General features: G+C 39.3%; 1 protein-coding gene across 1 annotated transcript; it reads left to right on the forward strand.

The window, feature by feature from the left end:
* The first annotated feature begins 697 nt into the window (after positions 1-697).
* DCP2 (decapping mRNA 2) lies at positions 698-24,585 on the forward strand. Its single transcript, XM_063454105.1, has 11 exons — positions 698-876; positions 2,181-2,332; positions 3,273-3,400; positions 9,150-9,248; positions 9,763-9,915; positions 14,121-14,233; positions 15,234-15,341; positions 15,542-15,671; positions 16,988-17,098; positions 18,344-18,395; positions 18,848-24,585. The coding sequence occupies exons 1-11, from the start codon at positions 824-826 to the stop codon at positions 19,009-19,011; spliced, it is 1,263 nt and encodes a 420-aa protein (XP_063310175.1). The 5' UTR covers positions 698-823; the 3' UTR covers positions 19,012-24,585.
* Positions 24,586-25,304: the final 719 nt, after the last annotated feature.

A 25,304-nucleotide genomic window follows, 5' to 3' on the forward strand; every position in this document is an offset into this window, starting at 1 on the left:
GTAGATGAAAAAAGGGGTAGTTTATTCCAATAGGTATAGCATTAAAAAATAGCCGACGTTTCGACCCGTTCGGCTCTTTCCCTTGAGAAAGACCCGAACGGGTCGAAACGCCGGCTATTTTTTAATGCTATACCTATTGGAATAAACTACCCCTTTTTCCATCTACCAAGTCCTTGGCGTGCATCTCTTTATTTCTGTTTTTTGTTTTTTAACGTGGGATTGCACCCAGGCTGAATTGAACTATACACACGAAAGGGTGAGTGCCAAGAAACACTGTTTGTATATATATATATATATATATATATATATATACAACTATTTCTATTTACTAAACAGTGAAATAAAAATAATAAATATATATATAAATTTTGTATTATTTTATTTCTGGGCAGTGAAGTTAAAAAGTTGAATTGCCAATGTGCTACACTAATAAATCTTAGTTGTCCAGAACTCTAATAAGAGAAGGGCACAGGGGACCTGGGAGTGATGGGAGTTATCTGAACACTGTCCAGCCATTCCACCCACCAACCCAGACCCAGCATTATGTTACCAAGGCTATGGGAGCCGCTTCCCTATAGCCATTCTATGATTGGCTAACAGTATCCTCAAGTCCCCGCCCATTTACCCTTCGCTCGCCTCTCATTGGCCCGTTACATTCTGGGCGCTCGGACGCTTCCTGGTATCGCCGGAAGTGACGCAGGGTGAGTGGGTGATTGGTCGCTGTGGGTTGTTGTTTTTGTTGTTGTTTCGGTTCCTGCCCGGATCCTCCCTCTCTCTCTCTCCCTGGCTGCCTCGCTGCTCCCGGGATGTGCCGCTCTCCGACATGGAAAGTAAACGCGTGGAGGTTCCTGACGGAGTGCTGGATGACCTGTGCAGGTAACAATGGCAGGGCTGCTCTCTGGCTGCTGAATGCTGGGGGTGCTGGGAGTTGCATTCCTCTCCAAACTCTGTCCTAGCTCTCTGTGCTGATGTATATGTCACGGTATTTGATTTATAGATTGCAGGTAGTGTGCCATAACATGTCAGGGGACTGGGGTGTACCTGGCATGGCACAACTGGGTCCTAAAATGATAAGTATTGAATTCCACCTATACATTGTGCTAGAATTGTTTGCAAAATAATAAATATTAAGAGTGTCTCGTGTTAATAAATCTGTAGCTGTCATGGTACACACAAACCATCATATAAGAAAACCCCAGAGTTATAAATACATTTTATTATTGTAAAGTACATTTAGCTTACTGTCTGTAATACCCCTTTCGTGTAAAATAACTATAATACTTAGCTGTAAACCAGTCGTGTGAAGGTCACCGCTCAGAAGTACTAATAAAAAAGAATTGTGTAAAGTGCTAAGGGCGCAATGGGATACTTTGTGGTGGGGGAAAAAAACTACTTTTAACAGTGTGCAGTAACCCAATAGAACTTAGTGACTACAAAAGTATAATTGAAAATACATAAAAAGGGTGCGCAGTAAACTTTCCAAAAGTGTAAAAATAAATTAAATAAAAGAAGAGCAATGCAATAAACGTAAGTGTAAATAAAGAAAAAAGTGTTATTCAATAAATAGTGCTAAACATGCTTGGTAATACTTATGTCGCAGAATTGGCTCTTTCAACCTAAAACAAAAGATACAAAGAAGACTAATAGTGCAGATAAGTAAAATAAACAAATTGAAATGTTATATATAACACAATAAAAGAGTATAGAAAACAAATACTTATTCACTGTAGTACAGTGAATCTGACATGACAGATTCACAATAATTTGAGTAAACCAAGAAAGAACATTCAGTAGTCTAGAGTTATAAGCTCAGTGATGTAACCATATGGTAATCCCATACCATTTGGAGATAGCAATATTGTAATCATGGATATGTAAGAATGAACGTGTGCTCCTTTACCAGCAAATTCTGCTGGTAATCTGTAACTGAGTTTTGTAACAATCTCTTTTCTTCTGGATATATATTTTTTTTTTCAATGTAGCAAAATGAAAGATTTATAGTGCAAGATGTTTTAGTTTATGCAAAAAACTTTGCATTTTACAGACAAAAAAGGATAACTTTGTTGCCATTCGCTTCAGGTCAGTTTTTTGTTCTTTTGGAGATAACATTAGTTTTTATATGAATTCCCTGCTGAATTGACATTATTGCTGTTACTAATATTTTCATTTTCTCTTGCCAGCCGATTTATTTTACACATTCCCAGTGAGGAGCGAGACAATGCTATAAGAGTGTGCTTTCAGGTTGAACTTGCTCATTGGTTTTACTTGGACTTCTGGATGCAGAACTTTCCAGGCCTGCCTCAGTGTGGGATAAGAGACTTTGCTAAAGCAGATATCCTTTTATTTACACATTCAAATTACTTTGCTGAAATATTTTTCAATGAATAGTTAGGAACTTGGCTCACCTTGCTCTTTAGTGCCAGTTTAGAAACCGCTATTTCCTTTACAGAAACAATGTAAAATAGCTATAGAGAGGGAGTTTACAAAATATTATTTGTAAGGGAGGAACTTTCAGTAATTATTAGATCATTAAAGCAAATGAGCATTTCATAAAGACACCATCTTTATTTAATGCACCTAAAGACACCGAAATTCCAACCCAGTCAAAAGATATCTTAAGACAAAGTAGGGACTTTGCCTTGTCTATTTTTCCTGCGATTGACAAAATGAGTGACGACTGAGATAAAAAAGCTCTTTCTATGGAGGATCCCGCGAGATGCTCCATATACATCAGTGGTGTACTCTCGCATGTGTGCTCTAGTACTGTGCTGATGTTGGCCCCTGGCAAATAAAGCATCAGGAGCTGAAGAGAACTTTGCTGAAGAAGATGACCGAATTTGCGACGGATAGGTTCAGATAAGTAAAAACTACCTTCCATTGCCACCTTAATACAAGTGAAACAGTCACCATCTTTGCAAAATATGTAAAGAACCCAGAAGGTAACAGATCAGCTTAAAGGGACACCTTTGCATAATATTGAAAAATATTATTATTGTTTTATATTGTATGACCGACCGTGGAACTTTATAAAATAAGGTCACATTAAAATCCCTTCTTATACATGGAACCAATGCCGTGTATTCAAAAGCACATTTAAAAACAAAAAAAAATTGTATATATGTCAGATGCACTTAACATTATTGAAATATACTCACCATAGTATTTTTATTGGAGATACTTGAGCAAAAGTTGTCAGCTCAATAATTTATGTATTCATTTGTTTGTATGGCCATCCGCTAGATTTCTGTTTATTTCCTTTACGTCATGTGTACTATTCCAGCATTGCCCTTTTTTACTTCCCAATGGTGAAGATGTACAAAGGGTTTTGGATGAGTGGAAGGAATACAAAATGGGAGTTCCAACCTATGGTGCCATTATTCTAGATGAGAGCCATGAAAATGTAAGTGATCTCAATCAGTAAGTTATATTGTTTATTAATAATAGTAGTGCTAGTAGTCACATTAAAAGATAAGATCATCTCTTTCATGTGGACGAGTGATCTCCATCTTCCACAGCCCTGTGTACTCAGGAGATAGCCTGCAGGTTTTCTTTGACAGCTAGATAAAGAGGCTTGCTATAGTTAGTTACTATCATATGACTCAGCCATACCCCATCATAAACCCATAAATCAGCCATAACTAAGTATATCTGTTATATCCAGTTGCTACATTTTATTGACGTGTGTTTCTACAGCATATGTTGTTGGCATGAGACCACTTGTCAACTATGTGTTCTCTATGTGGTGTTTATACCTGGTATGCCTGAGTCCGATATACAGTTTCTCCTTTCCTCATGGGGGGTGCAGTGTTTTGGAAATCATCAAGCATGCTCGGTAGGATTAAGACATCATTAAAGTCTGCTAAATGTATGTCTGCTATGTTCTGCAACCTGAGCTTGTGCATTCAGGCTTAAACCCCTGGATGGTGTAGTCCATCTGTAAGTATTGGGCTATCCGCCTTTCTTTCCTAACTGATAACTGATCCAAGTTTGCACAGGAGATCCACAGATCGATTAAACAAATATCCCTTAGATTTAAAATCTTATGACAACAATACAAAATAAAACCACACTATATATTATATGTTTGCCCTGGGTATATACCTTTCTATATCCTACACATGTCAACTGATTTACTCAATAACCAGCGACCCTAATGACTGAAGAGCTGAGTGATCCTGACTGAATTCAAGGGAACCTGTTTACTGCTATTTACTTGTTCCTCGTCTCCCTTGACCCCACCCTTCTTGTTTTTTGTTTTTTCCCCTCTTCCTCTGTTTTTCGTGCTTTTTGATCTTGAAATACCAGTTTTCTCATACTTATGTATGATATACCTCTCTAGTTTCCTTAGTTATATTACTAAGTTTAGCACTGTCTGTGTACCATGTGAATAACTCTAATTGCACCCACTGCAACATGATCCAGGAATAAATTACACATGTGGCCACTCTTGAGAACTATTAAACTATTGCCTATCCCGGTTGACATGTTGCATTTTTTTTTATATATAATCTACAGTTGTGCTCAAAAGTTTGTATACCCTGGCAGAAATTGTGACATTTTGGCATTGGTTTTGAAAATGACTGATCATGCAAAAAATGTTTTTTGTTTTGTTTTTATATTATTGAAGGATAGTGATCATATGGAGCCATTTATTATCACATAGTTGTTTGGCTCCTTTTAAATCCTAATGATAACAGAAATCACCCAAATGGCCCTGATCAAAAGTTTACATACCCTTGAATGTTTTGCCTTGTTACAGACACATGACGTGACACACAGGTTAAAATGACACTTAAAGTGACACTATAGTAAGCAAAACAAATACAGCTTATTGTATTTGTTCTGGTGAGTAGAATCATTACCTTCAGTTTTTTTGCAGTAAACATTGTCTTTTCAGAGAAAATGCAGTGTTTACATTACAGCCTAGGGATAACTCCACTGGCCACTCCTCATATGGCTACTAGAGGTGCTTCCTGTGGCAGTGCTGCACACTGTGAAGCACTGACATACAGTGTCTCTACCCTCTGCATGCAGACACTGAACTTTCCTCATAGAGATGCATTGATTTAATTAATCTCTCTGAGGAGATGCTGATTGGCCAGTGCTGTGTTTGACTTTAGCTGGCTTTGCCCCTGATCTTCCTCCTTGACAGTCTCAGCCAATCCTTTGGGGAAGCATTGTGATTGGCTCAGACCACCACTTCTGATTATGTCAGGGGCAGAGGCTGCAGGTCTAGATGGTAGTTTTAACGCTATAGGGTCAGAAATACATGTTTGTGTTCCTGACCCTATAGTGTTCCTTTAACCCCTTAGTGACCAGACCGTTTTTAAATTTTCTTACCGTTCAGGACCAGGGCTGTATTTACATTTCTGCTGTTTGTGTTTAGCTGTAATTTTTCTTCTTACTCATTTACTGTACCCACACATATTCTATACAGTTTTTCTTGCCATTAAATGGTCTTTCTAAAGATACCATTATTTTCATCATATCATCTAATTTACTATAAAAAATTATAAAATATGATGAAAAAATTTAAAAAGACACTTTTTCAAACTTTGACCCCCAAAATCTGTAACACATCTACAACCGCCAAAAACACCCGTGCTAAATAGTTTAAAAATGTTGTCCTGAGTTTAGAAATACCCAATGTTAACATGATCTCAGATTTTTTTTTGCAAGTTATAGGGCTATAAGTACAAGTAGGACATTGCTGTTTTAAAATATATATTTTTAAAATTTATCAATGGTGACATTGTAACACTGTTATCTGGCATAAATCTCTGAATCACACCTCACATGTACATATTTTTTTAAAGTGGACAACCCAGGGTATTCATAATGGGGTATATCCAGTCAAAGTTAATATTTATATTTGTTTGTGTGTTTAAAAATGCAAAAAAATAAATACAATTATGAACGCCAAGTTTGGCCAGTGTTTGTGATTAAGTGGCTACTAAAAAAGACTTAACATACCCCATTTGCAATACCTTGGGTTGTCTTCTTTTGCAAATGGTATGCCATCATGGTGGTAATTCTCATTCATGGGCTACCATACACTAATTTAAAGGCAACATAACCAATCTGGCAAATTTCAATGTGAAAAACAGAAAATCATCGCTGTGATATGTTTTACTGTTTTGAAACACTATTATATTTGTGTTCATCGAAGTCTTCCGATTTAAAACAGCACCCCCATGTACAGGTGGGTGTCATGGAAAGTTACAGTGCTAGCAAATAAAATTCTCTGGACTTTTGGCCTGGGTTGTCACTCTGGTCCCTCAAATTGTAATTAATAAAATGACTTAATTATGAAAGAATATTATACAGGTACTCCTCACTTACCAACCGGGTTTCATTCCTACGACCTGGTTGTAGAACAAATTGGTCGGTAAGTGAGGAGTTAAGGGATTCCCTGCTATGGTGCGCTTGTCTATGTTCGGGGAAACTTTCCCGAACATAGACAATGCACCAGAGCAGGCAATCCCTTTAATCTATGTTCGGGGAAATGTCCCCGAACATAGAGGAGTGCCGCAGATCATGGAATCCCTCTAATTACCACGACGGTTTGCACTTACCACCCCGCAAGAGAGCTGGTCGTAAGTGTGAGCCGTCGTAAAACGAGGACCACCTGTATAAATATATTTGTAGAATTTAAATAAATAAAAAAAAAAAAAAAAATATATATATATATATATATATATATATATATATATATATATATAATGTGTAATAAATGAGGGCTTGCACTCACGGTCTGTAGATAAGTAAAATACTTCTTGTTTATTTCAATTCGTTAAAACATGGTTGCTGCCATCAACGTTTCAGCCACTCCTGTGGCTTTCATCAGGATCAATTCAGCATTTTTGTATGCTGAATTGATCCTGATGAAAGCCACAGGAGTGGCTGAAACGTTGATGGCAGCAACCATGTTTTAACGAATTGAAATAAACAAGAAGTATTTTACTTATCTACAGACCGTGAGTGCAAGCCCTCATTTATTACACATTATAGTATTTTTGGCTATGGCTTTTTATGCACCCGGCATTTTTCATATTTATGTTTATGTGCATATAAAAATACTTAGATCATATACATATATATATGATCTAAGTACTTTTATTTACTTTATTAAACTTTTTAACAACTTTTATTAACTTTTCAAACTTTTGCAGGCATGAGGGGGACAGCCTGAGAGCTCAGGCACTCCCCCTGCAAGCACTGCACAAGCCGACATATTGCACGTTTACCTGGTATTTATGCTTCTTGTTTTGAATGAGAATACTGGATTGAATAAAGGTCACCTTATGCCTCGTTTCCACTGAGCGGATCGGTTCAGTTCGGTACGGTTCGCTATTTTGGGTGTTTCCATTATGAAAGTGGTCCATACAAGCGAACCGTACCAATCCATTCAGGGTCCTGCTTCAGATGTAGGGCCATAGAAAATGGAACGGTTCGGTTAGGGCAGAGCTACTATACAATCCATTGATTGGTGGACAGGAAGAGCATTTTTTCTAAACCCCGCATGGCCCTGAAAGTCTGACTTGCAGTGGAAACGCTCACCAGAATGGGCTGGTCCATTCTAAACTTTCCAAACTGTACCAACCCGAACCGATCCGCTCAGTGGAAATGAGGCATAAGTATACCTTTCAATTGTGGTATTTGCACATATTGGTGTGTATTGGGGCTTATTGTTATCTTCTATTTTGCGCTCCACTTATATATCTATTATCTATCCTTATTTAGTGGATAACCGTGATTGTGTGTGTTTTGTGTAGCAGTGCAGACCGCTTCTTCCAGCCAGTGCCGGGAAATGTATCAAATTGTTGCAGGTGTAACGTTTGGAAACGCTCAGCTATAGTACAGGCAAAAGAGAGAGCCTCCCTCTATTCAGTGCCAGCCCTGCAAGTGTCTGATGGAGAAATCTTTCCTGTCATCCTCAGCCACACAACAGGAGAATGGGCTGGCCATTCCACCCTACTTCTGCCTGCCGGTGGCCTTGTGGCAAATTCGGCCCTAGCAGCTGTTTTATAAAGGCATCAGAGAAGCCCGGGGGACTTTTGCCCCCTTGGCTCAGTCCACCCCTGTTGTGTAGTAAATATACGTCTAACCTCTGTTCGTACTCCTACCTCTGATGCTCACATTAAAGACTTCTCTAGGGCTGCACCTTTCATATGGAATGCCCTTCCCCTCTCTTAGACTTTCACCCAATCTTCACTCCTTCAAAAAATCTTTGAAAACTTACTCCTTTAGGAAAGCATATCAACTAAACTGTGAACAGCTTTCCCTCTCCGCACCCTGATTCCTCTCCTGAAACTGTCATCAAAACAAAACACTAAGCCCTCAATGAACACTATCCTAGCAACCTACTTTTCTACCCTACCCTTACCTTTTGTGTCATATTACCCCACTACTTCTAGCATGTAAGCTCATTGAGCAATGCCCTCTGTTCCTGTGTGTCCAACTTGTCTGGTTACAATTATGCGTCTGTTAGTCCACCCATTGTACAGCGCTACGTAACTTGTTTTGCGCTTTATAAATAAGAATAATGTAGAAACAGACTAATTGTTCACATTAGCAGACATCTACACAATGAAAATGTATGCACTGATTAGAAAAAACCTTTGCTTTTAATTTGCAGAAATTCTTGTGACTTTACTTAGTAAAACTCATTTTGCCATTTAATTAGATTATTTAAGGCAGGTAAAGAACTTTTGTGGTGGAGCCACAATATTGAGTTGTTTTTGCATGTGTTTTTTCATTTTATGAATTTTTTTTTTCTTTTCATTTTCACTCCTCCTTAGGATGTCTTGGATGATGGCAGCAACAGAAAAGAACAATTGAATTATAGATAGATAATTGGCATTATTCACTAAATTGAGAATTGTGGAGAATAAATAAGGGAGTTGCAAATTGTAATTGGCTATTTTGTCTCCAAAGTTGTAATTCCTTTGCCAACAGGCAATTTTGCATATAACCCTATGTACAGCAGTACAGGGGAAGTTTAGAGCTGTTTCTAAAGTGAATGTGGTGACTTATCAATGTATTTTGCATTATTTAGCCAATTTAAGTTCCTACGTGGTGCGTTTAGTGTGTTTAGTACTGCTAAGTATAGTCATTGTCGTTTTTTGATAATTGTCTTTTCTCCCCAGGTGCTACTTGTTCAAGGCTATCTAGCCAAGTCAGGATGGGGATTTCCCAAAGGAAAAGTTAATAAAGAAGAAGCACCTCATGACTGTGCTGCCAGAGAGGTACGCTCTGATTAATTACCATGTGGGAGAACTAGGTTACATTGTCAGCAGTTGTTCTCCATGTTATGCAGCTCCGTGCTCAGGAACAACTTAATATTTTTGTTTTAATGTTTAGTAAGTGATAGCTGCATGTAGACTCAGTTTGAGAGACTTTTACCAGTTACAGTTAACCTTTAGCTGCCCTACTGTCCGTGCTAGCACCTACGAAATGTACAAAAACTGTATAGGAATATAGCCTTAAAACTGTCAGCTCATGGGCTCCTTTCCCAAAATCTTGCCATATGAACACCCTTTTGATGAACCAACTCATAAAATATGACTTTGGGTATATGTTTGATAATACTTCACGAACATTGTTAGATGGCGTTCACTAGCTAGTTGTGATCCGCAGGTTCTTTGCATTCCCATCCAGCTTCAGCACCTTTTTGAGTTCTTTTGAGAACATCCTATCACTGTCTTTTAATATCTTTTTAATTGAACGTGTTACATGTCTTTTTGTCTTCTGTTTTTTCAGGTATTTGAAGAGACAGGTTTTGATATCAAAGATCGAATCTGTAATAATGACTACATTGAACTGAAGATCAATGATCAGTTGGCGCGCTTGTATATTATTCCAGGAGTCCCAAAAGATACCAAGTTTAACCCCAAAACAAGACGAGAAATAAGAGTAAGTGTAGCTTTTTTATTATTTTTATTAAAGGTTTAATCAGTTTTTTTATTTTCCCACTGCAAAAAAGAATGATGTATGAAAATATAGTAGGGGAGAAGGAAAGAGGAAAGGAAAATATGAAGCAAATCTTTAAGAACAGTGTATAGATTGATGTTTAGGAATAACTTTTTAAAAACAAAATGAAATTACGTACATTTATGAAAGCTTTAGTTTTTTGTCTATTTGTATATCTGTTGCAGACCTTTTTGCATTTATAAATCTTTAAACATTACACAGCTTGTCTTTTAGTCCTTCTGACAACAGTGTAGAACTAACACAATGAATACACGGGGTGGGTTGGTAGGAGGCATTTGGGTTTTAGGAAAATAAAGGAACAGAAGAGTGGGTGTTTCACATAGTATGACATCTACAGACCGCAGATCATGGCAGTGAGTATAAACATCTCCATGAGCAAAGAAACCTTTAATTTATGTCCATGATAAATTCCATAATACCTGCAAAAGGAAAAATAGAAATTGTATGGCCTAAGGCAGGGGTCGGCATCCTTCTGCACTCCAGATGTTGTGGACTACATCTCCCATAATGCTTGTACAGCTATAATGCTGGCAAGGCATCAGGGCAGTTTTAGTCCATAGCACCTGGAGTGCAAAAGTTGCCTATACCTGGCCTAAGGTAAACATGTCATGAAATGTTTACTTCAGTGAGCCTCTAGATGGCTAAGCCTTCCTTAAGGACCACTCAGTGAAGTAGTCTCCGTGCAGTGACACTGCATTGTAGAACATTGCAGTTTTGTTGAAACTGCAGTGTTAACATTGCAGGGTTAACATACCTCCAGTGGCTGTCTTATAGAGCAATGCTGAGGAAGTCTTGGTGTGGGGTAAAATGCAGGATTGTATTCCTAATGCGATAGTGTTCCTTTAACATACTAAATGGACAAAGTAAATGTTATACTTGCTGTGTCTTGCATTTATGTAAATAACATACCTACATTAAGGTGCAAAATATTTTAATTGTGATACAAAAAAGTAATATGTTGGTTACATAAATATTCACTCCCATTGCTATGAAGCTACTGGATGTAACCAATGTACATAAATTCTTTCATTAGTGGCGTGGAGTTCACCTGTAAACGAAGTGTCACTTGATGTTAAAATAAATGTACCTGTCTGTGGAAGGCACCTGTTTAGAGATGATATTCAAACAATTAATGACATAATCACAGCTAAATCCAAAGGTCACTACTCCATATTGATTCTCCTTGACCTCTCTGCTGCCTTTGACACCGTTGATCATGCTCTCCTCCTTAAAACTCTTCAATCACTCGGTCTCTGTGACTCTGTCCTCTCATGGTTTTCCTCTTATCTCTCCCAGTGCTCATTCAGTGTCTCCTTTTCCAAGAATACCTCCTCCCCTCGTCCTGTCTCGGTTGGAGTTCCCCAAGGCTCTGTCCTTGGTCCCCTTCTATTTTCTCTTTGTACTGCCTTTCTTGGCAAACTTATTGCCTCTTTTGTATTCCACTACCACCTGTACGCTTATGACACTCAGATATACCTCTCCCCTGTTGTCCTGCAACGTGTCACTGCTTGCCTTTCCTCCATCTCTGACTGGATGTCCTCACGCTTTCTGAAACTCAATCTCTCTAAAACTGAATTCCTTGTCTTTCCTCCTCCTAATACTGATCCTCCTCTCACGTTCTCCTTTCAAGTCAGTGATATCCACATAAGTCCATCCTTGCAAGCATGCTGTCTTGTAGATTCCAACTTAAAAACATAGCCCGCACCCGCCCCTTTCTTACACAAGATGCTACCAAGGAGCTTGTCCATGCTCTAGTAATTTCCCGCATGGATTTTTGTAACCCTCTCCTGATTGGTCTCCCCAAAAGCCATATCAGTCTGTAATGAATGCCGCCGCCAGACTGATTTTCCTCTCTAGTCGGTCCTCTCACACCTCACCCCTCTGTAGTCCTTACATTGGCTCCCTGTATCCTATAGGAGTCAATTCAAAGTGCTAAAGCACTGAACAATTGTAACCCCTCTTATATCTCTTCACAGATCCATAGGTATGCCCCTCCTCACCCCTCATCGTTCCCCCTGTTCTGCCCGTGACCACCTACTGACCGCTGCTCGCACCCATGCGGTCAACTCACGCTTGCATGACTTCTCGCAGGCGGCTCCTTTCCTATGGAATAGCCTACCTACCCCCATCAGACTCTCCCCTAGTCTTCAATCATTTAAGAAGTGCCTTAAAACCCATCTCTTTAGGAAAGCTTATGGCCTCCCAGAGTAAACTCTACCTTACATACCTGTCTCTTGCTCTCTCCTATAAGGCAGTGCTTTACTCTCTCCTTCAGCTCTGCTTCACTCCCACCCTATTTGATTATTTCCTGTTCTAACGTGTCTTATACCCCACCTCCTATAGACTGTAAGCTCGTTTGAGCAGGGTACTCATCAAACTATTGTTCCTGTAAGTTTTCTTGTAATTGTCCTATTTATAGTTGCACCCCCCCCCCTCTCAAAATATTGTAAAGAGCTACGGAATCTGTTGGCGCTATATAAATGGTGATAATAATAATAATAAAAACCCCATAATGTAGTCGAAGACCTAACATATAAAGGCTGGGATAAAGAGAAACAGGAGAAACGCTTGTCAGTGTTGGTTAATAGAATAAACATTTCAAACATTGGATTTTCCCTGAAACACCAATAAATCCATTATTAAGAAAAGGAAATGGTATGGAACAACTGTGATTCTGTCTGGGGAAGAATGTTCATCAGAACTCAGAGACCGTTGAGGAAGACCGTCAAAGAAACAACCAAAAGGCGTGTGGTAATTTCTGCAGCTGAGATGAGTAACCATCCATGAGAGAGCCATAACACAGTTGCTCCACAAAACTGGGCTTCGTGAACATATGGCTAGAAGTAAGCCATCACTGAAAAAAGCATCATATCAAATTATTTTTCAGGGTTCTCTGGTCTGACAAACTGTCACTTTTTGGCCTCCATAGAAACACTGTGTGACACAAAGCCAAGTCTGCTTACTACCTTGAGTGGTGGTGGTTGTATCAGGATACTTCTCATTGTGGCATTGCTTGCAGGAAGGAGCAGTATACAAGAATTCAAGGCTTTTTCAGTCCGCAAGAGTTGTGCAATTGGGGTGTAGTTTCACCTTCCAGCAGAATAGTGACCCTAAGCACAAAGCTAAATTTACACTGGAGAGGTTTTAAACTCTGGACCTGAATTTCATAGAATTCATTTTGAATTTCCAACAATTCTCACTTTAGTGAATAGCCTTGAAAGTATTTACTGTGGGATAAATATTTCTCATATAAATCAATGTGTATTATTTATTTTTTTGGTTTGTTTGTTTTTCTTCATAAATATAATCTGCCCTCTCCTTTAAAGGGAAACTCCAGTGCCAGGAAAACAATCCATTTTCCTGGCACTGGAGGGTCCTTCTCCCTCCCACCCCCTAATCCCCAGTTACTGAAGGGGTGAAAAACCCTTCAGTCACTTACCTGAGGCAGCGGCAATGTCCCTCATCGCTGCCTCCTCCTCCGCGCCGCTCCTCCTCTGTATTGCGTCGGCCGGTGGGCGAGACTGATCCCACTCACCGGCCGAGGAGACCTAATGCGCATGCGCATTACGTCTCCCCATAGGAAAGCATTGAAAAATAATTTCAATGCTTTTCTATGGGGAAATGAGCGACGCTGGAGGTCCTCACACAGCATGAGGACGTCCAGCGACGCTCTAGCACAGGTTTCCTGTGCTATGAAGGAGGAAGTGACCTCTAGTGGCTGTCTAGTAGACAGCCACTAGAGGTGGAGTTAACCCTGCAAGGTAATTATTGCAGTTTATAAAAAACTGCAATAATTACACTTGCAGGGTTAGGAGTAGTTGAAGTTGGCACCCAGACCACTCCAATGGGCAGAAGTGGTCTGGGTGCCTGGAGTGTCCCTTTAAGGGTTACTCTAACCCTTTGCCTCCATTAATCTGTTTATACAAATGCTTTTTAGAATTGGAATTTTTAGGTTATTGTAAATGACCAGTAAAATATTATATAATAATTCATGTAAATAATGAAACTTAAAAGTTTGGCTAATATTTGAAATACTTTGTTTGGCAAGGGTGTTTAGTTTATATTACGGTGTGGTGTGTGTGTTGTTGGTTTTTTTCATATCATTTTTTTTTTCTTCTTTTTTTCAGAATATTGAATGGTTTCCTATTGAGAAGTTACCCTGCCATAAAAATGATATGACTCCCAAGTCAAAGCTTGGATTGGCTCCTAACAAATTTTTTATGGTGATCCCTTTCATTAGGTAGATATGCATTCATTTTATAGTATTCTGCTGTGCTATTTATGTTAGAAATTAAAATCTCTCGAAAAAATTGTTAAACCAAAAAATGCAATAAACATATGAGGTCTGTCTGGAAAGTATCCAGCCTTGTAATATGAAAAATAGAGACATTTATTGAAGAAAATACAAGAACCAAGACACCTTGGGATCTTACACAGTTCTCCCATCATCTCTTCCACTGTTCCAAACAAAATCTATGGAATTGCCATCAGCTAGTCCTTCCTATTTACTTGAATCCTCTCTTCATTTGCTTAAGTATGGAAACTTAAGAGGGATATATGGAAACAAAACGTGTGGATTAGCTGAAATTAAATTGGATAAGGTAATGCTGACTTTAGTCTCTCTAACACCGTGGCATGTTCCCTTAAAAAACATCCACCTTTTCTCTGTCTCAGACTGTATACCAGGAGCTTATGCCTGCTAGTAAGGAGACAAGTGGACATGTGAGTGCTAGGGGACAGTCCTTAGAAAGCATGGAGCGAGCGCATCATTAGACACATTTATGTCAAGCTCGGGATGCTGTTGGCCAGCATGCATGATTGGCAGGCCGCCTGACATGATATGAATGTTTTAGTGTTTTTGGTCGATAAGATTCTGTACTTAGGCCTCTCATAATTGTCAGCGTCAGGCCCACTGGGCTCTTAATTTGGCCCTGATTGTTCAAGCTTAAGGCAAAATGTTATGCAGATTCGTTGATCTACTCTCTGTCATTTTCAATGCAATGGCCACACAGTACACATGCTCACTCAACAGTGTCTAGTGCTCCCACTGACTAGTACAGTGAAGTCTTCATTGCTTGTGCATTCCAGTCCACTCTTATTGGCTGCCAGGTTACATTGATGTCGCGCAAACCATCCTTGTTATATTAACAGTGGCGTGGCTTTTTCCAGGCAAACCTCGTATATACTATAAGAAGCCTGCTGTGGCTTAGAGACTTGATATCAGTCTTTTCTCTTTCCAGACCGTTACGAGACTGGCTGCACAGAAAGCTTGGTGATTCATCCGACAGTGATAATGGGCTTGCTTCAACTGGCAGCACTCCATCCAAACCAAATATGGAAAAATCCAAGTATGTCAATATGCCCGAATTTAAAAGATTTGAACAATATTTCACATGTTTATGTAGCAGCAATATACACTGCATAGTGCATGCGCTAACCTGAAATATTCTCCAGCTTCCACTTTGATACCTAGCATGCACACATAGTTTATTTTAGAATTTCACAGAGTTATTTACTTTGTTTTACTTTACTGTTTTGTTCCTTATAGACCCAAGATGCATTGCATTCCTCAATTTTCTGTGCTATCTCAAGGAGACCAGTGGACAAAGTCCAAGCCCCAGCAAAAGCCTTCTAGTAATTACAATCCTGTAGAGATGTCTGAGTTACTGAAAATTAAGGTAATAGACAATGATCTCCTCATTATTATTAACTTTTCTTTCTTACTGGTGGCATGTAAGTTAATCTCATGGTTGCAGCCTCTAAAATGACAGTTTTCCCATTGATGTGCTGGCACTGAAATCTAATTATCACAATAGGAAATTGTTTCCAAACTCCCCGTAATGTTATTTTCTGACTAAAACCGTGGCATACTTACATTAGTCGGTGCTGTCAGCGTTTGAGCAGGATTGTTTGTTTGGTTTCCTTTTCTTGATACACACTTGAAATCGTGTCAGCATGTCAAAGGTTAATCTTTTTCATCCAAAATAGTTGTGATGCCAAAATGTAAAATCCTATGCACTTTGTTTTGCAGTTAACACTAAGCACACTGTTAATACAAGTGCTTCTTGATAGGTTATGTGTAAAGTTTGTAAAGGTGCGTTTTAGCGCAAGCCTAAATGAACACTATAGTACCTGGAAAACAAACCCATTTTTCTGGCACTATAGGGTTATTAGTAGTGATGTCCCGAACTGTTCGCCAGGAACCGTTCGCTGGCGAACATAGCTTGTTCGTGGCGAACGCGGCGGGCGAACATATGCGATGTTCGGTCCGCCCCCTATTCATCATCATTGAGTAAACTTTGACCCTGTACCTCACAGTCAGCAGACACATTCCAGCCAATCAGCAGCAGACCCTCCCTCCCAGACCCTCCCACCTCCATGATGAATAGGGGGCGGACCGACCATCGCATATGTTCGTTCGCCGCGAATAAGCTATGTTCGCCGGCGAACGGTTCCTGGCGAACAGTTCGGGACATCACTAGTTATTAGGTCCCCCCCTCCCGTGGGCTGAAGGGGTTAAAACCACTTCAGCCACTCTCCTTAATCCAGCGCCGGGCTCCCTCGACGCTGATGACCTTTCCTCCCCCTGCCAACGTCAGCTCCCGAGTGGAGCCAAATGCGCGACCAGAGCCGCGTACACATTCAAACCGGCCATAGGAAAGCATTGCTCAATGATTTCCTATGGGGATCTGCGTGAGTTCAATGCAATTTTTCTCACTGAGAAGAGCCTCAAGAGGCTGGATTAACCCTGCAATGTAAACATAGCAGTTTCTCTGAAACTGCTATGTTTTCAGCTGCAGGGTTAAAACTAGGGGGACCTGGCACCCAGACCACTTCATTGAGCTGAAGTGGTCTGGGTGCCTATAGTGGTCCTTTAACCCCTTAAGGACCAAACTTCTGGAATAAAAGGGACTCATGACATGTCACACATGTCATGTGTCCTTAAGGGGTTAAGCATATAAATATATATAATTTTTAACTGTGTTTTTTTTAGAACCAGAACCTTAAGTCCAGTAGTAAAAGACTACATCAAGACTCTCCAAACCAAAAGAAGAAATCAAACGGAGTCCACAATCAACCAGTCAAGCCACAAAATAGCAATACAGTAAGCTTATTCTGTGATGATCTTAATGTCCGAATATGAACATGTTAAGAGGAGAACATACACCAATAAATCTAGGCACATGCTTTTAGAATTCCATTTAAGCAGCTCTGTTGCCTCCTGGGGCATTTGCATATCTTGCGAAGACCTCAGTTGGTGACTGCTCTCTGTGCATTCTTGTGGCAATAGTTTTTTACTTGCCTGACTCTGTTGCTCGTGGTTGCTGCCATCTTGATATCCTCTTCAGCTCCTGGACCTCAATGACAACTGAGGGCTTGACAAAGCTTGATGGAGATATCTCCACTTTTTGTGAAAAAAAAAGTGGTTTGGTTACTATTTCTCCCATGCTGCTGTGCTCTCTCTGCAGCCAGTCCCACCTCATCCCCTGAGACCATCAGTCTTGAAGACCTCGACCAATCCAAAATTTTCCCTTAGGAAACCATTGGGAGGCTAGTGTGCATCTGAGGCCAAACACAGCGCTGAATCAATCATATGGTCTCTATGAGACCCTAGCTCAGCTATTTCAGAGGAAGTGCCTCTAGTGGCTGTCAGTTTGAAACCCAGCAAAGCAAACATTGCCATTCCTGCAAAACTAGTGTATTTAGTTGCAAGGTTAAAACAACAGGATTATGGCACTCAAACCATTTTCTCTCAATGCCTATAATGTGCCTTCAATGCATGCTTTGAATCCACTATTGGAAGGTAACTTCTAGTTACATGTGTAAAACTGCAGAACTAAAAACTAATTTTATTTTTTTAAAACCACACACTTGCATCAGTGCTTTTTAATAAACTGAATTCTAAAAACCGTTGTATGTCGGTAACCTATAGAGTTGTGAGAAAGTGCTGTGTGCTTTAGAAGACATAGCATTTTCTTTCCCTGCTCAGCTCACCTCTGATCAATGGATAGAAATTGTAGCATGGTCACAGATCCATTAAGTTTACTATATGGTTTTGATGACTTTCCAAAATCTCTAAATCCTGGTGAATTTCAAAATAAATGAAGCTTTGTTCCCTATCTGTTTGTTTATCAGTGTGCATTATTACATGTGTATAGTCAGGATTACATAATTATTTTCTAGTTTAATTTGCATGCAGTCATGTCAGTCAACTAAAGAAATGCAATGCGTAGTTGACCAAGCAAAATGATGTATGTGTAGTATTTTGATCTATTTTACAAGTGATAACTGGCTTTATATAAATCCCGTGTTGTGCAGTTCTGTTTATAAATGCATTATTTCTTCATAGAAAGCAGAGAGAAAACTGAACCCCAGAAGACTTAATGACACCTTTGACGGGGGTACGTATGATGCAATACCTTAAATAACTGTTGCTGGTTAACAAGGAAATCCGTTAATTGTCTACCTCCTTCTTTGATTGTAAAGCCCCATAGACATTTATATTGTTGTCCATATTGCCAAGTGTAGCCAATCTGTTCTTTACAATGGGTGGAGGAGGGGAGTCTATATTCTGTAAGTGGTGTGATGTAGTCCTCTCCCATTATTATGGTTTTATGGACTAAACAGAAAACATATTTAACATTTTATTCTGTTTTCATGTTGAAAGATTGCCACTTTGAGTAACAATTTGGTTTCGGTAACCACACAAGAAATGCTGAGTTATTACTCTGTGATTGTCCGTTATTTTATTTAACGTGCACTTTTATGGTAAACACAACAAGATGACATATATAATAGGGTATGTTGACTTGTAGTTTATTTTGCTGACTGTTTGCCTTGTCCTGTCCCACAGACTCTGTGTTTGATAACTTCTCCCTCAGTGAAGAGCAGCAGAGTGATCCCTCTGAAGATATGTCTGATAATTGTAATGGAAATGTTCCATTCTCTTTCTCATCAAAAGCTTTCCTGAGCTTCCGGTTTGACCGGGAGGCCATCATGAAATCCTGTGACCTCTGACCTGCCAGCAGCTGTACAAGGTTCACAAGTGCTGAGAGCTTAACAAGCCTTATCTTCCTCAGGTTTTTGTTGGTTTTAAGGACTTGCAGGGTTCACTGATGGTTTGGACAAGTTATTTTGTAAGCACATGTTGTTATACTTTGTAGCCCTGTTACATTCAATTTTCTTTTCTTTTTTTTCCCTTGCACTGCATTTTGCAATATCACATTTTTTTTACACAGAATTACCTTTTCAGTGTTCAACTTGACTCTTTTCATTCTTTTTTTTTTACTTTTGACTGTCAGAAGGGGAGGGTGAGAAGTTGATTCCTTATGTCTGGCACTCAAATAAGTCAATTCATGTTTAGAGGGCATTTTCCATTTTTTTTTTATACTCCCTGATATAGATGTGACCTAATTATTTACTGCTTGAATGTAACCTGAATCTGTTGTCTCAAGGCAATCTGGGGCTTCCTTTTAAGTCATATATTCTTAGCAGATACTGTGTTCCCATGCACCGCACACCATAAGACAGGAACCTCATCAGGTTAAAAGGAGTTAAGTTTATATTCAGGGCTGGAGAAATCCCTGTGTCTGTATAACTTCTCCTGTCTGTTCTCACCATTTCTGATAGAAGTGGATATTGTTTAAATGAGGTTTGTATACAGTGTATGCCCTGTTCCTAGTAACACTTCATATCAAGATGTGATCAGAAAAAAAAGGTCTATTTTACATTTTTAAAAATTAGTACAGGTTTGGAAATGTTATTTTTAAATTTGTAAACATAATTTTCCTCTTTTGGGAAAAGGATAATGAGACTTCCAGAACTGCATTTTAATTTTTCTGGTGTGTTTTGTTATTTAATTAACTACAACAATGGTAAAAGCTGAGTGAGAGTTAGTTGAAGAATTTAAAATATCCCCAGAAATCAATCTTGTATTGATTATCAAAATACATGGACATATCATATTTTTTTTTTTTTTTTTTACATTTAAACAAGCATTCATATCACCTTGCAAGCCTACTTTCTCTTTATCCTATGCAGTTGTATGTAGCAGATAATTGTCTATGTACCAAGACAGATCATTACATATGTAAGCATGTGTTTGTATGTTGTTCATGCTTTCAATTAATAATTATAAGGCGCTCTGAATCTATGAAATTGTATGCTTGTCCACCCCACTCCTGGTTTAGTACGCCTTTAAACATACTGTAATACACCAGTCACTGCTTTACATCTATTCATATAGAGATGCAGTTATTTTGATAAGTTATACACACCAAAATTGTTGATTACAGATTGCAAGTCCTAAATGGTTACTCCAAGCACCATGACCACTTCACTTCAGTTATTTGACATGGTCATTATTCCTAATGTCTGAATGTTAAGAGTTTTGCTATGAAATGCTGCACATTCAAAATCTAACCCCTTTCCTGTAACTCCACCTCCTGGAGCATCAATGGGGCATCATTAGAGTCCCTGGCTTACCAACGTCAATTCTGTGCATATTTCTATGAATAGGGTTGCATTCATTAATGAGTGTGGTCACCTGAGACTCCCAGCCAATGAATGGCAATGAGATCTGTATCCGGCTTCTGTGACTCTGTCGAGGCAGGATACACATCAACAGCTATAGAGGACCCTCTGCACAGGGAACAGACCCATGTAAGAGGGTAAAATGGTTTGCCCCATTACCGGAAAATGGGACCAGGGTCCTTCTGGCATCATAACCACTACAGCAGGCTGTAGTTGCTATGATTCTTGGAGCAACCCTTTAATCATTACCCTCCGTAACTACTTTGTGTTGTGACAGTGCTGTGAATCATGATATTTTGTGAGGACCATGCTTTGAGATGTGATCATTAAAAGGACACTGTTGACATCATAAACACTTCCATGGATAGAAGTGGTTATGATGCCTGTAATCCATGGAAGCTGGCTCTCACAGCACTATTAAAAGGTCTACTCACAGTTTTAGTAGAGATCCTCGGTCCCCGGAAGCCTGAGGCCTGGCCTCCAATGACTGTGTGGCTGAGGCAGAGCTATGTTTCTGCCTCACACCAATTTATACCTTGGATGACTGGCTGAGAGCGCTTATGTGACACGCTCACTCTCACAATCACTGCCAACTATCTCTGGTATGGAATCAAGCAGAGTATAGCTCCGTTTCCACCATATTGTCATTGGAGGGCAGGCTTCAGGCAGCCATTGACTGAAAATTTCTACTAAACAGCGAGTAAATGTTTAGTAGTGATGTGGAGCCTAGTGTCCGCTGACTCACTTTCCATAACCACTTCAATCAATTGAAGTGATTATGGTGCTTACAGTGTCCCTTTAATGCCTTTTATTATGGTTCTGACTTAAATTCTCCATATATTTTATTATAACAGCACTGTTTGAATTTGGATCTGGCTTACTAAGGGTCTTGATTTAATAAGCTTTCCAAATGATTCAATGCTATTAGAAAATCTAATTATTTACCTACAGAAGTCACCATTAGAGTCTTTGGGAATTGTTGTAGCTGAATCATTTGGAAAGTATTCTAACAATATTGACTCGTTTAGAAGGCGTATTAAATTGATGCCTAAATTTGGTTAAAACAATGGAAGATCCATCCCTTGAAATGTGTTGACATTTCGTTAGTCTGCTTATTACTGTGTTTATGGATATAACCATGGTACACTGGAGCTAGACCAACACCTATGTTTTGTTTTCTAACAGAAAGCAAAACTCTAATTAGTTGTTCACTATAAAGTTCGATCATGGCGCCGAATAAGTGGTCTGTTCCATATTCGTATCATGCAGTCCAGCTTTATCTTCATTAGAGGCTTTTAGGGTTACTTGCTAAACTGAACTGTAGCAAATTAAAATTAAAATTGCAAAATTTAGAATACTATCAAGTATGATATTTTCAAATTCGCCTAGATTTTGCCATTTAGATTTCAGTTGGCTAGAGTTGGCATGTTATGACGAACCCTGTAAGTGTTAGATTTACCAAGATTTGAAAACTTGACAGAGCGCCTGCCTGCTGTGAGCAAAGAAATGAACGGCAATGATCTCTTAGTAAGCTGTTCACTATTCCTTCTGGGGTGTTTGAATGCTAAGAGGGGCTATCCGCTCTCAGAGCTGGCAGCTACGAGCACTGTATTGGTTTAAGTGCTGTTTTTGCTGTACAATGGGAAAACGAACACCTATTAATTTTCATTTTGACTTCATACTGTGAACTAACGCACTGTGCATTATTATGCTAAGGTATACATTTCATTCAAATACAGTTGTCTTTCCTGCACATGTTTTTAGTTTGTACTTTGATTATTCTTCAGGTTAAACAGTTTTTAGGATGTTACCATCACCAATAAAAATATAGAGTCTTGTCTTTACGTCTCCTACAATGTGAATGTCGTCCTGGTCAGAGAGGTCTCCGTAGCACTGAAGATGGTAAAAATGTGGAAATTAATAGACTTTTTGGTGACCTTTCCTGTTCATGTGGATTATTCTTGCTTCTATCATGGTATTTGTCTGTGTATATCTTACTGTACACATTGTACAGTGTGTATGTAGCCTTTGCGGTGTACCCTAGCTATGATAATCCATCATATCTAGAGGCTGACCTACTCATCGTTGCTCTGTTGTGTTAAAATCATTGCTATCCTTTGTGTTTCCTACAGCAAAAACTTCATAACGAAACAGCAATAAAGGTAATTTATTAAAACATGCTTGAATTATTTTAATCTGGTATGTTTCGACTTGGATTTGTTTTTTTATCTATTTATTTTATAAATGTCCTCTGTGTGTAACTCCAGACCGTGTCCCCTTTTTTGGCTTTTGTACAATCTCTTCATGAGTTTGCAGCTTTCTCGCAAGTACCGTACTAAGGTTCTAGACATCTGGATGAGTGTTTGAGTAAAGATTTGTTTATTGACCATAAAGAACATGCCAGCCATCAGCTCTTCATGGGTTAGCATTGCCAATGGAGAATTTAAGCAGCAGTCTGCACCTACCATTGATTGAGGTTATTATTTGAAAAATATGTAATTTATGTCATTTTCATTGCACTGAGTCTCTCTTTCCAGTTTGAGCATGGGAACATCTGGGATTCTCAAAAAGATTGTTTTTGGCTACCTCAAAGACCTCCACCCCATTGAACATTTATGTAATTCAACGTATTTCTTTAATATTCCAATTTTGATTTGGAATATGCTTCAAACATTTAAACAACCAAAATGCATTGGGAAAGAATTGTCTGAAAAACGTATAATTATTAAGGGAGGATTACTTGGTGATGGCTAAATATGTTTTGAGGTGTGTTTTAAGGATACTAAGGATATATAGTTTAGTTTAAGGATAATAAGACTTGTCTGTTAAAGGGGATATGTCTCATCCAATGGTTTTAATGATGTTTACTAATCCCGATTAGTAAGAAAAATGTATTTGTGAGGTGTGAAAAATACAATTTAAATGTAGAAATTCACGCCACTTGAGCTCCTCCATCTTCGCTCTATGTCAATGATTTGTTAGACGCTTTGTGTTGCATCTGGCAAATAATATAGGGAAATTAAACAATGTGGGGATGTTTATCAGTGTGTTCTGAAAAGTGACAAATGCTGTCATTATTTTCATTGTATTTATTAAAAGGACACTATAGTCACCAGAACAAAAATGTAGTTCTGGTAAAAATTGTCAGTCCCTGCAGGCTTTTTGCTGTAAACACTTTTTTTTTTTTTTTCTTCAGAAAAAATGCAGTGTTTACGTTACAGCCTAGGAGCACCTCTTGTGGCCACTCCTCAGACGGCCCCTAGAGGTGCTTTCAGCATGGAGACAATAAGCTTTCAACATAGAGAAGCATCGATTCAATGCATCTCTGAGGAGATGCTGACTGGCCAGGGTGGTGTTTGGCTCCGCCCCTGCGCTGCCTCTTTGGCTGAGATTATCAGAATTGACTATCTCAGCCAATTTCCTATGGGAAAGCATTGTGATTGGCTGAGATCATTATTCTGATGATGTCAGCCAAGGAAGCAGATCGGGGGCAGACCCGTGATGCGCTGGAAATAAGGAGAGTTTTAACCCTTTTTAAGGGGGCTGTGGACCTAAATGATGTTTTAACACTACAGGTTCAGGAATACATGTTTGTGTTCTAAAAGTGATCTGAAAAGTGACAGTTTTTTTCATAGTGAATTCTGCCAGTTTTCACAGAAATATTAATTTCAAACGGCAAATTTTTTTTGAGTGGCTTCCATTAAGCATTCAAATCTATTCAAATATACACCCAATGAAAAAACATGTATTAATTGCAGGTGTATCTACTAAACCATGATTTCTATTTTTTGTTTCCTCTGCTCTAGTTGTTTTATAAAAAATATTTGGGAAATGAAAAGCTTTAGACAGTATATAGTGTACCTTATCTTTCAATAATAAAGTATAAATGAGGGTGAGTGAGGCTCTATAGATTCCATACTGCAAAATATATGACAATAAAAACAATTTTATACTAAATTCTTATATTCAAGAAGTTAAATGAATACTCTAAGGTTACAAAAATAAATGTGTATCCTAACAGGATTTCTTTTATTGCTTTTAGACTATATTCACCCCTTTTAACCCATTAAGGGGAAACTCCAGTGCCAGGAAAACGATCAGTTTTCCTGGCACTGGAGGGTCCCTCTCCCTCCCACCCCCCAATCCCCAGTTACTGAAGGGGTGAAAAACCCCTTCAGTCACTTACCTCAGGCAGCGACATGTCCCACGTCGCTGCCTGCTCCTCCCCCGCCGCTCCACCTTCTTCCTCTGTCGGCCGGTGGGTGAGACTGATCCCGCCCACCGGCCGAGGAGACCTAATGCGCATGCGCGGTAATGCCGCGCATGCGCATTAGCGCACCCCATATGAAGGCATTGAAAATGAATTTCAATGCTTCCCTATGGGGAATATAGCGACGCTGGAGGTCCTCACACAGCGTGAGGACGTCCAGCGACGCTCTAGCACAGATAATCTGTGCTAGGGACCAGGAAGTTCCCTCTAGTGGCTGTCTAGTAGACAGCCACTAGGGGAGGACTTAACCCTGCAAGGTAATTATTGCAGTTTATAAAAAACTGCAATAATTACACTTGCAGGGTTAGGAGTAGTGGGAGTTGGCACCCAGACCACTCCAATGAGCAGAAGTGGTCTGGGTGCCTGGAGTGTCCCTTTAAGGACACGTGGAGGAAATTTTCCACCGTCCCTAAGGGGTTAAAAAAAAGAAACTGCAAGGCTCCCTCCATAGACGTTGGTGGAATATGTCTCTTTCTGTGTTGCGGTAATATTTTTCCCCATGCCAATT

Source organism: Pelobates fuscus, chromosome 5 (assembly GCF_036172605.1).
Source record: "Pelobates fuscus isolate aPelFus1 chromosome 5, aPelFus1.pri, whole genome shotgun sequence".
In the NCBI taxonomy this organism is placed as follows: domain Eukaryota; kingdom Metazoa; phylum Chordata; class Amphibia; order Anura; family Pelobatidae; genus Pelobates; species Pelobates fuscus.

Coding starts and splice junctions, on each gene's coding strand:
- DCP2 (XM_063454105.1), top strand. CDS start 824: ATGGAAAGTAAACGCGTGGAGGTTCCTGACGGAGTGCTGGATGACCTG. Junction 877..2,180: donor GTGCTGGATGACCTGTGCAG/GTAACAATGGCA, acceptor TTCTCTTGCCAG/CCGATTTATTTTACACATTC. Junction 2,333..3,272: donor AAGAGACTTTGCTAAAGCAG/ATATCCTTTTAT, acceptor CGTCATGTGTAC/TATTCCAGCATTGCCCTTTT.